This window comes from Poecilia reticulata, linkage group LG17, assembly GCF_000633615.1.
Source record: "Poecilia reticulata strain Guanapo linkage group LG17, Guppy_female_1.0+MT, whole genome shotgun sequence".
Classification (NCBI taxonomy): domain Eukaryota; kingdom Metazoa; phylum Chordata; class Actinopteri; order Cyprinodontiformes; family Poeciliidae; genus Poecilia; species Poecilia reticulata.
The window spans coordinates 13,327,209-13,343,214 of NC_024347.1; the positions used below are offsets into that span (position 1 = coordinate 13,327,209).

The window sequence follows — 16,006 nt, forward strand, 5'->3', positions numbered from 1 at the left end:
AAAAAAAAAAAAAAGTATGAGACACTAGGTATTTCACTGGTTGCCGAGGCAACCGTTATATCAGAGCCACTTCTTTGTAAGGAGTACCATAACAGTGATTTATGTGGTCTACACACAGCAGAGCGGCTCTCACTGAAGACACCTCATTGTAGAGCATTTTACGATTTAATTCTTGTTCATTTAAGTCGATTGTTATGTCGTCATCCCGTACTGGAGAAAGAACAAAAGTCTAAAAGAAGTCCCCCAAATTATTTTCAGAATAATCTTCTCAAAATAATTTAGATGAGGACTGCATATATTAGCTTCTTACTTGAGCTTGACCTTGCTTTGCTCAGTAAGATGCTTACAGCTCATCACAAGACACACAAACCAAAACACCTCACACAAATCTAGATTTCAAGAAATATTTTTACTTAGTTTATTATAAGAATATTGATCATATTTTTGGTTTGCAAAGAAAAAAAACATTACAGTGTTTAGGTATCTTGCACACTAATTCCATTTGGTTAAACAGGCATTATAATCCATTAAGTCATAACGACATTTGCTTATCCAGTCATACAAAAGCTCAGTAAAACACGCCTATTTGTATAAAATGACAATCACATAACAGTACTCACCATTAGTTTCATTTACACCAGGACAACAMACACACACACACCACTGTTGGGGTTTAAATATTAAAATGTTGATGCTAGAGAAAAAAAGGRAAAAAAACACTTTAGGAACTTATAATTGACTGACTGKTTATGCMTATCAGTCAGCCAGGACATGGAAACTATTAGACTAATTATTTTAGGTCCTTGTTGACGAGGTGTGCCTAATTCCACATTACTTTATCATCACCTCTGCTTAGCAACYAAACGTAAAAATGAAAAGAAGAATTGAAGGTTACCTGGGTGACTCATAATAGTTATGCCACCTGTTAGTAGTCTTACTTTTGTGGCTGACTGGTGTGCGTCATACACACCATGATGAATATGACAACGGTTGTTAAACAGAACACTTAAAAACGGGTCGCAAAACCTTATGTGTGAATTACCATCAAGTCACGACGACAATCATTCATTTAGTGTCAAAGGTCAGACATGACAGGCTTCCAGAACATGTTAAAAATCCTTAGCAAACAGTGAATTCCTGTATTTTACTGCTGCAATGTTCATAATTACTTGTGCTGGTTGGGTAACACTGAAATGCATTAAAAAAGATACGGCGAATTTCTGATGATTATGACGATCGCTGGTTGCCATAGCAGCCAACACCTTTGGGAGAACCGCTCAGATTGAAAGTACGTACAAAGGGAACAAGCAGGCCCTCATCACAGCTCCTAAACCGCAGTGAGCCGCAGCTGAAAAAGCGCATCAAACCCAACGAGTAGTTCCATAATTCACACAGGGTTTATTTCCCTCATGACGACTCCCTCCTCTGCGCCAACACTTCATCACTGAAATAATGTTGTGAGGTACAAGAGAGCGCAACAGCGAGGCTAAATTAAATAACACAAGCAGCATGATGTGGCTTCTTTCCAAACAGAAATAAAAGGTGACAATACAAAGTATTAAAGACATTAGTTACTCTGCAGCTGAGCACCAGGCACTGAGGAGCAAGCTGAGCCCCTTCTTGTCATTTAGTCCAGAAACTCAGAGCTTCAGCTGTTGCTGCGCCTCCTCAGGCAACGGGACTGCATTTGGACGCCGATATTCACAACAAGAAATCTTCGTCATGGCTCGTGGTTCTGACTGTCCCCCATCCCGTCCAAGCRCGTCTGCTTAAAAGCCAAAGTCCAGTYGTGTCTGTCCTCAGTTGTCCTTTGTCARGTAGCCCATGTGTGCGTTAGTGAGGAAGTCACAGGTGGGGATGCTACTGACTGCTTGGTGGATGTTCATGGCGGTGATCTCTCTCGGCGGCCTGAAACCCAAAAGGGTTCATGTGAGRAGTTTATGTAAAACTCAAAACAATAAAAAACTAGTTGACCTACTGACCTCTGATTAATATCACCTCATTTTTAGGTAATATTTAGGCAAACTAGTACTGATTATTTAATTCAACTGTTGCATAAACAAAATCTGACAATAGCCATGTATGTATATAATGACTTGTTAGTCTGAACCAACTTCGTAAATTAAAAACAACGAATTCCTTTTTATGACTTAGTCATCTTGCTATATTAAAACAAGCATATGATTGGAGCAAACCGACGACCCAGATAAGCTCTAGAAGTAATAAATACAGTTAGAAGTGGAGCGTTACGAAGCAGTCACAGAAAAAAGCCGACCTGTTTGGAGGAGATTTAGCGTGGGCCCCTGCCAGAGCTTCTCTCAGGATGTCGCTGGCAAACTGCTCCGTAGCCTGACACACACACACACACACGCACACGCACGCACGCACGCACGCACACGCACACGCACAGAGTCATAATTAGATATAAATAATCCAACTGTTCATCAAAGTATAAAGAAAAACACTCAAAGTATATATTTAGCGGTGTGAAAAAATATTTCTCTCTTGCACTTAAATGTTTCAAATCCTTTAGCTAAATCTTATCTCAAAAATAATCAGAGTTGATACAAAAAATAACTTTTTAAATAGTGATATCCAACATAGTAAGGATGACGGTGGCGGTCGTGGTGGGAGTTCCTTCGGCACACCAGGCCTGATTACTGCCAGAGCGGTAGAGTCGAGAAACCACTCAAATTGAACCTGTCCAACAACAGGAAGTAGGCTAAAACATCTCAAAAAGCAATACATTGAGTCTAATCTAGAGAAAGGTACAAATAGATGACAAGTTACAAAGTCATTCTTTAAGCTGTGGGGCTCACAACTGTAAAAATATGATCTCGATGATCCCCCAACACCAGACAATGGTGGACCTTAATGTAAAGTTAACGCAGACCATCAAACTGACGCCAAACATGCTGGTGGTATAGTGTGATGTTCTTGAGTCGTTTTGCTTCTTCGGGACCTGAACAACTTGTCCTAATTAAAAGAGCCTTGAATTATGTTCATAAGCAGAAAACCACGAAGAATAAAGCTGGTTTCATGTTGGGACCTAAAGTGGTTCAATATCTGAAGCTCATCACATTGTATTTAGCGGTGTACCTTCAGTTTCTGCATTTATTCATAAAGCTCTGACAGCAATCAGAGAATTTATTGCTGACATTCACACACACTGCACGGTTAAAACTGCTTAGATGATACCAGTGAGTGTTGAATGACTTGCTTTCCTTCAGAGCCTTACTGACCTTCAAAATCATTGCTTCGATTACTGGAGCAAACACGCTCTTCTCCACTTCCACTGGTTGAAATAGTACCCCGATCTGAAGGAGACAWTTAGACATTGCAAGGTTTCCCAAAAAAGCAAACATAACTGGTGAGCTTCGTAAAACTTCGCGTGCCGCTCCAAACCTGCTGGGCCGTTTCGCTGACGAACTGAGAGGATATGCAGGGGCCGAGGAAAAACTTAGGCTCCACGTCAGTTTCCTGCTCCTCTTCTTTGACCTTCARCTTCTGGCAGGGAGGAGTCATTGTGACAATGTCGACGATTTCATCGTCTTCCTCTTCGGGTTCGGTCTTCAGCAAGGCTTGCATCTGCTCTAGCCGCAGCAGCAGCTCGTTGTAGCTGCTGAGGGTCGAAGGGCACTCTGTGGAAATATATGAACGTTTAGGGAATGGATTGGTTTTTTTCCCCCCCCGAGAAGTTCAGCAATGAGGATAATTGAAATATCCCCACTCATTCACAGCACAAAAGTGAGACAAAAATAACAAAAGGCTGATTATCATGCTKTCTGGCCAGGCATGTGACTCACTGAGCTAAGCAGCTTCGTCTCTCACCCTTTAGAGACAAAAGATGGAATAAGTGAGATCTCCTCATCAATAGAATCACAGATTTTAAAAAAAACAGAAGACGACTCACACTGACTGCCTTCACACACAACAAACCAGCAAACATATCACTGTATCAAGTGTTAACTGCAGAAGAAATACACCCACACAGTCAACACTGCACAGGAAACAGCCACCCACTGAAAGGAGTGGAATGAAATCAYTAAACCAGAACCAGAAGATGTCCGAGCAAAATGTCCGCAAGCAGAGGCAGAARCCTACCRGGTTCGTTATCGATCTGCGTGAGAATGTCCTCGATGGACTCGTCGTCATTCCTGTGCTGGGGTTCTGGGTCAGGTGGAGTGTAACCCCTCTGCCGGCACCACTGCACGACCTCTTTGGTCTTTGGCGGTGTGAGGGCCTGCAGGCGGGGCGAGCGGTCCAGCACGTCCTGCACGACCCGCTTCACCGCGACGGCWCGTTGGAGCTGCAGAGACACRTGCAAATTATATTCATTGCCGACAAACTGTGTTGAAAAGACCGACTTCTGGCTTTGATCTTTTACTTCTGAAGACATTAGCAAATCAAGCTGCTTTGGTCCACAGGCTGTTAACCCTACTTGTGCTTCTCAATCAAATTGTTTTCCCCTAAAAATCTGTTGGTGTCATTTGCTCTTCAAATGCTTGGTTTAACATTGTAACAAGTGAAATACGTCAAATCACAAGCTCCATCAGAAAACTCCAAGAACTCTATGAAAACTTCAAAAATCGGGGTAGTGTCAGAACTCCTTTCATTGAGGGCAAATACTGCAGTGATCGGACTACTTCACTGGCTCCCAGTATTGATGCCATGAATCTTCTGCTCACTTTCAAATCTCTCTTCTACTTTTAATCTCCTTGATCTTCTGCGCACCATCGCTCCTTTTGTTCTCCCATTGTTTCATCTGCTGACCTGCTTGCTAAGAGCTGTGGAGCTCTTAGTTGAGTCAAAGTCATTTCGAAAACACTTTTTTTAAGTTGCTTGTAAAGTTCAATGCATTGTGTACTTTATGTTGTGTTGGCTGTTAAACGTTTGGTGCTTTTATTAGCAGTTTTCTGCCGTGCTTTTAACTGTAATTGTGTGTTCATCATGAGGATGAAATGTATTCTTATAAAAGACAAGCGCAAAATCATAAAAKAGCAAGTAACACTGTTACTTACAAGTAACACTGTGTTACAAGTAACACTGTTAACACCGTTTCATCAACTTTAAGCACCCTAAATCTGGAAMAAGTTTTGAATATCTGTGTCTGGTTTTGCTGGATGGATGTAAAGTAGTSTGTCCTGCAAAGACAAGRCAGCCTGTGTAAGTTTCTSATGAAGCCGTTACAAAGGGACAAGATGACCAGGCAAAGAAGCATATCTGACCTGACAGAAAAACACGAGGCAAGCAGAGAGCTCACCAAGACACGAAGCAGCCTGGAGACAGATTACACAGACAACGCTGCAGACGTGGCTTGTTTTAACTTAAAAGCTGGGAAACRAAAGTTAACAACAGAGACGTTACGTCTCTCCAAGTGAGCTAGATCTAAATGTTTTATGAGTAAAAAGCCTGATCATGTAAAAAAAAAATAAAAGTAGATAATTAAAGTAGTTGAATGCATTCATTAAAATAGGCCTCTTAGTGTTTACAAGAAAACTGACTGTGAAATGACTTCATAATTAGTTAAAGGCATAAGCATGAATAAATCTGAATGTTATTTACCTCTGATGCTCTGCGCTTGCCAATATTCCAGGAGTAATACTGTTCTACCGAAGAGGCACAAAATGGATGGGAGTCTTCGGCTAAACAGAGAAACACAATTTCAACTTGTGTTTAGTATTTAGTAAAAAAAAGCACAAGTGAAAAAAAAAATTCAAACCTTTCAGATAGTTTTTATGTGCCGTATTTTCCGCACTATAAGGCGCACCGGATTATAAGGCGCACCTTCAATGAATGGCCTATTTTAAAACTTTTTTCATATATAAGGCGCACCGCATTATAAGGCACATAGAATAGACACTACAGTTAGGGTTTCCACCCGTCCCGTATTGAACCTATACATGATTTGTTCCGTTCTCTACAAATGTGGATGTATAATAATAAAGAAGTGGTCCCCAAGTACTTTATATAGTAGGCTGCCCCAGTCATTGTTTCACTCACGGTGTTGGTGTTGCGATATTGTGCCCAACTGCTTTCTGGGTAACACAGACCAACCGACACGCCGCAGTCTCTGGCTCTCTTCCCCTGACCCCCCCACTTTAAATGTATAGGGGCTGGTTCCTTGGTAACCCTAGTCGAAGCACCCCGGATGAATGTCTAAAGCCACTTTGTTGACATAAAGAATGCCAACAACTGGGCCGGGGCGTGGCCGGACGATGGTGACCCTTCTACTTCACGCACAGCATGTTGGTGGAGAACGTGGTGCTAAATGACCTGCAGACGACCTGATTATCAGGTCGGTAGGTAGAAAGGTCAGTCAAACTTTATTAACAAACCAGCGTTCTGACAACTATCCCAGCATGCACCGCGCRCTTCTTCTTCTACGGGGGAAAATGAAGTCGGCGGCTGCTTACCGTAGTTGCTAGACCTGTTGTGGCTCATTATTGGTCCATTTATAAGGCGCACTGGATTATAAGGCGCACTGTCGGCTTTTGAGGAAATTGAAGGTTTTTAGGTGCGCCTTATAGTGCAGAAAATACGGTGAGTGGTATCATGGAAATGTCACATGAAAAGTCAAACTACTTACTTTTATCTGGTACAATCAGAGGGAACTTCTTCACTACAGCAGTCAGCAGCTGCATCATTGTTTCTATGTGCTCGGTGCTGAGGGAAAAAGCCGTTGCTCTGGTTACTTAATGCATTCAGTCTTGATTATTTTTAATAAATGTATGACTTCTGGCCATGGCTCCAAAACTCCTTTTTGCTGTGGTTGCAGTGGCTCACCTAACTTTTTCACTTAGGTGCAACTTTTAGTGCACCCATATTTTACAGCTCCTTTATCACCAGCTTGTGCTTCTATATMTTTAAAAATCACAGTTGTGTAATTTCCAGTGCAGATTCAGCTTAGCATTTTGGACGCATTTGTCACAGTAAACAACGATTTTGTAAAAATCTGCTGAAAACTTCCAAAAAGTATTCAAGTTAATGTACAGAGGATGATMTTATAGTAGTAAGTAGTATTACTAGTTGTCATACAAATTTTGATGTTTTTGTTTCACTTTAGTCATTTTTACACAACTCTCTTATCAGAGAATGCTTTATTTTATGTTTTCAATTATTAGGGCAATTTGAAACAGATATCTCTAGAAAATGAGATATTGTGTCTCAATAGAAAAAATAAATTCTATATTTGCAAAATGATCTATTTAAGGTGGCAGCAATAATTTCACTGTGAAATCTCACCACCACCCAAGACAACAGACAGAAATAAAATTTTTTAAAAAAGAACGAATCAGTGTTAGCCCTGCTCCCAGCACATTTTGATTTGTGCATTTTTTYCCCCTGGTTATAATTTGCAAAATTCACATATTTGAATTTACTAGATGAATGTTTGTCAAGACTTTATTGCAGCCTGCAGCACAAACGTAGAACCCCTTCCTGCTCCAAGACTGTCGTGTTTTTACGAGCAGAGAAGATTTTGCAGGTTATTATAATTAGCTATAAAACTTGGCTTGAATTTCATAGTTCATGTTTTGGCCCCCTATTGTGAAGATTTGATTTTCATCTGTTCTTTAAAAGAAAAAAAAAAACACTCACAAATGAATGTCAGAGAGCTTTAGGCAAAAAGCCACGCCATAATCTGCAGAGAATAAGCAGACCCTCGACCAAAACGGTCAGATAAATCTGACAGACGAACCAGGCAGTTCTGAAGCCTGCATACATCCAGCTGGATGGTAACTGAGTCAGAATAAGCTGCAGGCAGAGTGAGTGGAGGAGGCTGAGGAATGAAGGCATCCTAAAGCCCTGCTTCTAGTGTCAGTGCTCCACAAAGAAAAAKGTCTTTATTTTWTAAGAAACGGAGCTGTTCCAGTGAAWCCGTTTGTCCTTACTTGATCAGATCGTGTGCAGAGGTGTCTGCGCCTTGCTCCTGCTTAACAGCAGTAGCTGCAGAAGGGACATGGGCTGCGGGTGGAGCCGGCGTAGAGACCGGCGTCGACGGTCCGGCTGTGATGGCAGGACCAACGCTTGGTTCCGTTTTCACTGTGGCAACATAGAGAGAGAGCAGAGAGATACATGGGTCAAAGGTCACACATTCTATGAAGTTAAAAGTAGCTAAAAAAACAAACAAATTTGGGTTCAAAATTAAAGAGAGATTTGTATAAGTTAGATGTATAATAGCCAAATCTTGTTAAATAGAATTTATTTTCTAGACAAAGTAGCTGCTTGCAAATAACCAAGAACATTTATCTTTTTCTAAATAAACTGTAATTGGGGTTTGAAGGAARACTGAATGTCCATCTTTATTTTATATTTGTCAGCGCTGTTTTACTGCTGYGCATTAAAGGCTTTGTAGATTGTTAAAGCGTAATTATGCCTCCACTTCTAAGTCAGTGCAATAACAAATGAATACCATCAAAATATTTCTATAATTTTTTTTTAAGTAATTGATGCAATGAATAAACATACAAGTTATAAATCAGAGGTAAATTAGGAATATTGTGTAGGAAATCTGGACTTCTTGGGGCCTAAAATTGAAAGTGAACTTTATGAGATTTTAAGATTCTGTAGAAAMAATGTTTTGTTTATCACTATTTTTTATCATCCTGATTAATGAAACATAAAATGGAGATGGGTAGAAAGTGATGAATCATGGGTGGACTGAGGATGGACCCGTCTTCACCTTGTGCCAGAGGCGGGACGAGGGAGGAGGGCACCTGGCTGGCGGCGTTTGGGGCGGCTCCTGCTGCAGCAGCTCCATGGGGTGTCAACAAAGAGGAGGAGGAGGAGGAGAGAGTGTTGGAGACTGGGCCTTTAGACACCACTACACACAGAGAAAACACACTTTGGATCAGTGGCTCGTTGGGTAAACATAGTATGCGTAAAAATAAGATGAAAAATTATAMTATAGATCTTGCAATGAACAAAAAACAACATGATACAACTGAGTTCCTGACTTCAATAAATTATATATTAAAAACTGCTCAGTTTGTTCACTTGTAATTGATATAATACACAAAAAAAACAATAAGAATCTTATACGTTTCTCCTTTAACATCTATTTTTTTTCACCTTACCTTTACCAACAGGCATGAATATGGTTTGCAGCCCAGCAGAACCAGAGCCAACTCCCAGCTGCTTCAGCTGGTTAGCAGGGATTGTTAAGACTGTCTGCTGGGAGCTGGAGCCTGCAGAGTGAATCTTCAGCATACCTGCCAGAAAGAATACATTTTATATGCAAAGTCAGTTTTGCAGCTCTGACCATCTTCAGACCAACACATCAATGTATTTTTCTAACAACCTGACAGTGCAGCACTCGTCTTTCCTCCTCCAGTTGCCACCCCGCCGACTAACGACGATGCAGAAACTAACGGCGTGCTGCTGCTTTTGGGCACACCCACCATGGCGCCCACTCCTGCTCCTTTGGACATGCTGATGACAGGCATATTTGTGACCCCTTTAGCAAGCGTCACGACCGCCCCGCTGGAACTCGCAGCGCTCTTCGTCACAGTGGCAGCTCCTTTGACCAAAGAGGCAACCGCTGCCTTGGACAGGCCGCCGCCTCCGGCTGCGCTGGAGCTCTTGGCTGCACTGATGACTGCTGCTTGGTTGGCTGACACCAGAAGTGAGTGGGGCTGAGAGGCAGGCTTCCCGCCATCAKTGGCCTGCTGACCAAAAACTAATTGGTAACACTTTATTTGAAGGGGTGTGCATAAGACTGACATGACACTGTCATGAACATAAAGAAGTCTTTATGAATGTTTATGACAGTTGTCATGAAGTGTCATTCGGTAAATAATGAMACTTTTAATGCAAAGTTGCTCTAAAAGTTACATTAAAAGCCCATTAAAAATGCCAACTTTGCATGATTTTGTAAATTATGATAATTTAATGTTACCAACTAATTTTAGATAATGAAAGCTTTCTTTTTTTTAACTAAATGTCCAACAGTGCACATGCAGAATAATGTTCTTCTCTCTTTCACTGATAAAGCCGAAGAGGTCAGGATAGTTAATGGACTTCYTTCATACATGAGCAACTGTGTAATTCAAGGTATACTTCATACATAAAGTGAACAAGAAATAAAATTTGTGTACCTCAGAAGAAAAAGCAAGAYGTACAGTAAATCTCAATTTGAACACCAAATGCAGTGCAAAAACAAAACAATACAGCTACCGTACCAACCTCGTACAGGCTGAATATAAATCATGATAAACRGCAAAAAGATGGCTGTCTCCACAGAGAACATAAAATGAAGTGGAGCTAAACTGAATGGAGGAAGTTATAATTATGCAAACTCAACCATGTGAGCAAGATACTGTCACCAAGATGGCAGGTTGTGTATGGAAAAGATGTGCAAGCACAAACTTGTTCTGCTGTATGTTCAGTGATAAACAGTGGAGATCTATGTCTAAATTATCCTTTATGCAAAGCTACAACATTTAGGCTAAAATCTAATTAGACCAGTTATTTACCGTGYAAGCCTATCAAGATATTTACTCTCAATCTTAAAATATTTTGCCAAAATAGTTAAAACCCAGTCACTGCACTCTTTTCAGGATGTTTAGTAATTCCACCCCTGCAGTCTGTATGTGTCAGGCAGGTACCAAGAGTCTCGCTTTGGGTATATTTTCTAACAATCTGCTGGTATGAGTCACCTGAAATGGGGGCGCAAGCTGAAATTTTGATGGAATCAGGTAGGTAGTTGAGGAGGAATATAAACACAACATGTGTTTAAAAATGTGATGGACAGTTCCTGTGGCTAGACATTTTTACTTTATTCAGCTAATGATTGCGAGTGCCATGCTGATTGACTTCTCAAAGAAGAAACAAAACAGACATTTGGTCTCACAAAGAGGGTTATGCTGTGTTTGAATTGTTTGTGTGTGTTTTTTTTATGGCTGAGCATCATCATGACTGTGTGCAACATGCATATCGGAAAAGACTGTTTGGAGTGCAATTACTGTTGGCTAATGTATTTCAACTTGAGTTTTACATGTTAATGTAATATTTAGCCAGTTGGACAGATTCAGAGCAGCAGATTGTCACAATGAACACAAACGACATTGCCCAAAATGCTAAAGGTCACAGAGTTCTGGGGGCACAGATGAGAAGGTGAGGAAAGGAAAACATGTGTTGCAACTGATATTGTCATTGTAATATTAAGCAAGGTTATTCTAATATTGTGCAAACCAAATTTTCATTATTTGAGTTATTGAGGTCTAGCTAAAATCCAAACCATGAGCAAGGTTAAATCCTCTTCAATCATGTCTGCTCTTTTCTGATAAAAACACATCTTGTGTTTGCAACAAGTGATCATCCTGTTTCTCATATGTTCCTTTTGAACTGATCAAAAAACATTATTTGCATTTTTACCATGCATGTCCTCACCCATTTTAAAAGATAAAACTGCTTTTTCTTTTACATTAATATGCTTACAAAAAAAACATGTAACACTGTTCAATTTCCACTAATTGAATTTATCTTCAAATCTGGTTAAACTAGCAAAAAATAAATAGGAGATGAGAAATATCTAAAGTCAACTTTAAACAGTTTCTGCAGTTTTGTTTAAAAGCCGCTGTGATGCTCCCAAATGAGTGTAAAACATGCCTGCTGTTGACTTGCTGCTGCCCCTGCTGCACTAACAGGAGTGGAGGAAGCAGCTGTGATGACTCCCCCCGTCATCCTCAGTGTGGTGGTACCAGGCTTGGACATGTGACCCGCTCCCGCTGCTGTTACAGTCTTTACAGAGCCGTCGGACAGCTTCAGCTGTGCTCCCTGCGAGCTGCCAACAACCTGCCCGTCATGGTGAAAAAATATCAGACACGCTTATTATTACAATCGAGAATAAACTGTAAASAAAGGAGGTGAGGTGTCACCAAGGCTAAGGAGCAAAATAAATCACATTCCTGAAATTCACAATACAAAGTACAAACTTCAACACTCGAATGTAGGTGAGAATCAATTGCAAAAAGAATTTTGAAATTCATCATAAAACACAAAGTATAAGAYTTTTTACATGATGGTGTTTGGTGCTAAAAAAAAACACCAAACCACCACAAACAAGACGAATCAGAATCACACACTATTAGTTCAAGTACTGCCCAGACATCTAGGCAGGTTTTCTCCCTCACCTGAGCCAAGATGGCCGCCTTCTGTCCAGCCGTCACCCGGATAGCCTGCTGGGTGGACGTGGCTGTAGATGATCCAGATTGACCTGCTGAACTGGAACTGCCCTGCTTCCCTGATCCCTGTGATGGCTGACCGACCAGGAAAGTACCCTAACAACAACAAAGTGATGCAACAGAGAGCCGGTCACGCTGTGCAAATGACTATTTGGTAAGTTGTAGTTTAGAGGATTAATATTAGCGTTTAACAGCTGCAGTTCTCTGGATCAATGCAATAAATGTAGTAAACATAAACTTCAGCTCATACAGCCTTTAAAATATGCACAAAAAAAATGACATGTCATCCAAACATCTGTTAAACCGTTACAATCGCTATAAAACAGGGTTTCATTATATTAACTACTACATTTTTATTTATGGTATTAGCAAAAAACCATTGACCTTAGCGTCAAACCATAATTTAAGTCTTTACTAAATTAGGCTCTACGTCTTTAATTATTCACAATTCTGTGAATACATTTAAGTTGTGACTTTATGTGCAGAGCAAATGTTGTTGGTGAAGTCCTCAGTGAAATCTCAGCAGATGGTCGTTATATAATCTTATAAAGTTGACAACCAGATACAGCTTCTAATTAAGAGCAAGTTTCGTCCTGACTACTAAAATCAGAGAGAAACTGAGGCGACAATAAAATAAAATAAAATCACTGTTTTGCATCTGTAGTGCAATGAAGTAGATAAAAAAATATTAGTGCAACTTTCTCCAGTTCCATATAGATGAAACATTTCTGCAAATAAATGCTTATGATCTAATGAGCAAAACTGGCAATGATGAAGAACCATCTGTTTAATAGATCCACTTAAATCACAGACGCATAAGGAAGATGTTCCCTCCGGAATAATCAAACAGGAAACCTCACTGCTGTTTGGTTCTCACAGCAAAATAAAAGAACAACAATGCTGACCCTGTKTGACTTTCACCAGGAAAACACAAATATAGACTATAGGTAAAGAGTTTGCATCGATTGTTTCGCAGAGAAAAAAAAAAAGAACTGTTTATCCACCTGTGGGGTTTGTTTCAAAATGTAAGACGTGTAGGAGAGGTTTGAAGGYAGACTGCCTGAAGATGAGGAGGATGAGGAGTTCTGAGAGCTGCTTGCACCTGCTGACGGGCCGCTCTGGGACTGGTGACCTACATAGCAGAGAGGCACATTCACATCAGCTTTGAATCAGATAAACAGTATTTTTCTTACACATGTGCAGTATTAAATATAGTGCTTTATTAAGATGAGTAGAAATGCGGAGGACAGGCAGCAATAAATTACTCCGGCTTCCTTTCAACGATACTCATTAAGAGACTACTCAGGTTTGCCTTGCCACTTTTGAAAGCAAAGGATGAACTTTTAAACACATTTTGTTTTGAGGGATATCTTCACTTTAAGAATACAAACCAGTGACGTAACTCGTCTTACTTGCACCGGAGGCTCTGAGGATGGCTCCTTGTGGAATGAGAAGCAGCTTCCCCTTCCCTGACGGGTTCTTGCTATTGGTGGTTAGGTAGAGTTTGGTACCTGGAGGCAAATTAGCCAGGTTGGCTAAATTGTTTGCTGGCAGCTGAAGAGTGGCCATAACTACAAAAAAAATGTACAGAAAGAAGACATTTCTTACTTGCCCAGCTCATACATTATCTTTATGTATCTTCATATATAAAGAGGCAATTTTACACATTATTGTAATGGACCATAGCCTCATTGTGCAATGTGTTTTGGTAGTGATTATAATTAGAAAAGCACAGAGAAATTGGTTAAGACTGAAATCAGCAGGTTTTTAGCTTGATTGGSTCTAATCAGCAGGTTGACCAGAAACTCWAAAATCCTGTCCTTTCCCAGGCAGTTAACACACCATATATACACTCTTTGATTTGGAAACGATGAAGGAGACTCAAAGTTAGCTGTTCTCTGTATCAATAAGGCCTGTAAAAAGTCTGAGGAATAACAACAGCCATTCTGTTTACTGATCATGTTTCCCAATCCTGGTCCTCAAGGCACACTGTCCTGCATGTTTTAGAGGTTTCCCTGATTTAATGTGCCTGACTCAACTGATTGCAGTTCAGGAAACGCCTGTTAATCAGACATCGATTGAAATCAGCTGGGCTGAAACAAGGAAATACCTAAAACATGCAGGCTAGTGTGCCTCGAGCACCAGGGTTGGGAAACATTGATAGAGTAATGAACTTCAGCTTAAACAGGAATCTGAGCGTATTAAAACAAAGTAGAGTTGAGGTAAAGGTCTTCATTATGTAGGAAATATACAGAGAGACAGTTGATTCCATTTACCAATGCTAATCAAGCTAATCTCTACAATAAAAGTCTAATAAAAGCTGAAAACATCAACTTTGTAAAAGCTTTTTTCTTCGCTTTAAGATGGCAGCGATGATTAGGTGTTCAAAATTATGCCTGTTAAAACATGGCGCTTGTACATGTGTGAACTCTGACCTCCACTCTTGCCGCCTGAACCACCGGCAGCCTTGGCGCCACCTTGCTGGGCGGTGATGCTCCCAGTTCCACTGACGATGGCTTTGGCGACGCCCTGAGCCAAAACCTGCTTCCCGGCCATCACCTTGGAGACGGACGGGCTGCCCTTTGCAACCAGAATCTGTCCGCTGCTGATGGCGACCTGTTTCACTGAAGACTGAAGCGTTGAGCTCACAGGAATGCCCAACATCTTTAAACCACAAGAAGCATCAGATTAGCTTTATGAATCGTTCACTGGTAGATCGTTATTCTCATGAATTATTGGTGAGACTCAAGAGATGAAGTGACTGTGACCTTGCTAGTTGTGGACCCTGTGGCCTCTCCGGTCCGTTTCTGACTCGACATTGAGATCATGTGACCTCCTTTCACTGTGACAAACTGGTGGGCCGCCGCAGCAGCGGCAGCAGCAGGTTGCTGCTGGCTGGTTACTGTGGAAACCATCTGCTGTTGCTGTGTTGAAACTTCCCCAGGCTCCTGCTTGATAATAACCTGCAAGGAGACACATTGAGAGGGACTGTAAGAGGACAYGCTGCCTATGAACCACAGGAGGCAAAGATATTAAAACCCATCAGGAAACCCACTGTAAACAATATCTGGAGCTGGAGAAATATCATATAAATGATAAATATGATGCCTTCTGACTGGGAACGACGATGCTCTCGTGGTTTTTRGCAGACTGTTGAGAATTAGGAAGCGCTTTTATGCCTAAAGTAATGTTTCTGTGAGGGGGGGCCTCATCATTTATTCATAACATAGATGTTTTTACAATTTCCATATGTTGCCATTAGCTGTTGTGTTTAATAAACAGCAGATGCTGGAACTTTGAAATGAGAGAAAACACACTAAAAACCAATAAAAATAACCTCTACGAAGGAAGGTCAGGGTAATGAGAATGTGAGTAGCGAGTTATTTTCATAGCATCCAACAGAGATCCTTCTTGTACCACTGAAATGTGCAGCCCCTCCCCCGCCCCCCAGAAACATGTCCTATTTAAATAGGTGCCAAGACGCTCACATTTGCTGAACACCCTGGGCTTCTATTAATACCACACTGCTTTGTTAACGACACCRATGACGAAAAGTGACAAACTGTGTGGCGTTTTAGCTCAAAATGATTTACAGACACAAACTCACCTTGACCCCCGACGAGAGGAAAGTGCCAGTGTGAACTTTAGGCGCTGGAGAGCGGGCGCCTTGTGCCTGCTTGGCCGACGGGCTTCCTGTGTAGAAACGCACATAAAAACATAGCGCGTCATGGCATAGAATGAACAGAGAGGAGAGGACTACTGTAGTTCTTATTAGGCTATGCTATATGATGTTATATCATATCACATCACATCAAATACCT

The 16,006-nt window shown here is 41.0% G+C and overlaps 1 protein-coding gene across 1 annotated transcript in view; it reads right to left on the minus strand.

Moving 5' to 3' along the window:
* Positions 1-390: 390 nt before the first annotated feature.
* yeats2 (YEATS domain containing 2) overlaps positions 391-16,006 on the minus strand; it is a 24,202-nt gene continuing 8,586 nt past the window's right edge. Inside the window, exons 11-28 of the mRNA XM_017309874.1 lie at positions 15,793-15,878; positions 14,954-15,148; positions 14,621-14,849; positions 13,589-13,756; positions 13,190-13,317; positions 12,135-12,281; positions 11,611-11,796; positions 9,302-9,665; positions 9,078-9,212; positions 8,684-8,824; positions 7,893-8,043; positions 6,590-6,666; positions 5,566-5,645; positions 4,105-4,309; positions 3,406-3,641; positions 3,243-3,317; positions 2,276-2,349; positions 391-1,908 (exon numbers count right to left, since the gene is read on the minus strand). Of these exons, the coding sequence (XP_017165363.1) occupies positions 1,800-1,908; positions 2,276-2,349; positions 3,243-3,317; positions 3,406-3,641; positions 4,105-4,309; positions 5,566-5,645; positions 6,590-6,666; positions 7,893-8,043; positions 8,684-8,824; positions 9,078-9,212; positions 9,302-9,665; positions 11,611-11,796; positions 12,135-12,281; positions 13,190-13,317; positions 13,589-13,756; positions 14,621-14,849; positions 14,954-15,148; positions 15,793-15,878 (2,786 nt within the window). The 3' untranslated portion in view covers positions 391-1,799. The remainder of the gene's footprint in view (positions 1,909-2,275; positions 2,350-3,242; positions 3,318-3,405; positions 3,642-4,104; positions 4,310-5,565; positions 5,646-6,589; positions 6,667-7,892; positions 8,044-8,683; positions 8,825-9,077; positions 9,213-9,301; positions 9,666-11,610; positions 11,797-12,134; positions 12,282-13,189; positions 13,318-13,588; positions 13,757-14,620; positions 14,850-14,953; positions 15,149-15,792; positions 15,879-16,006) is intronic.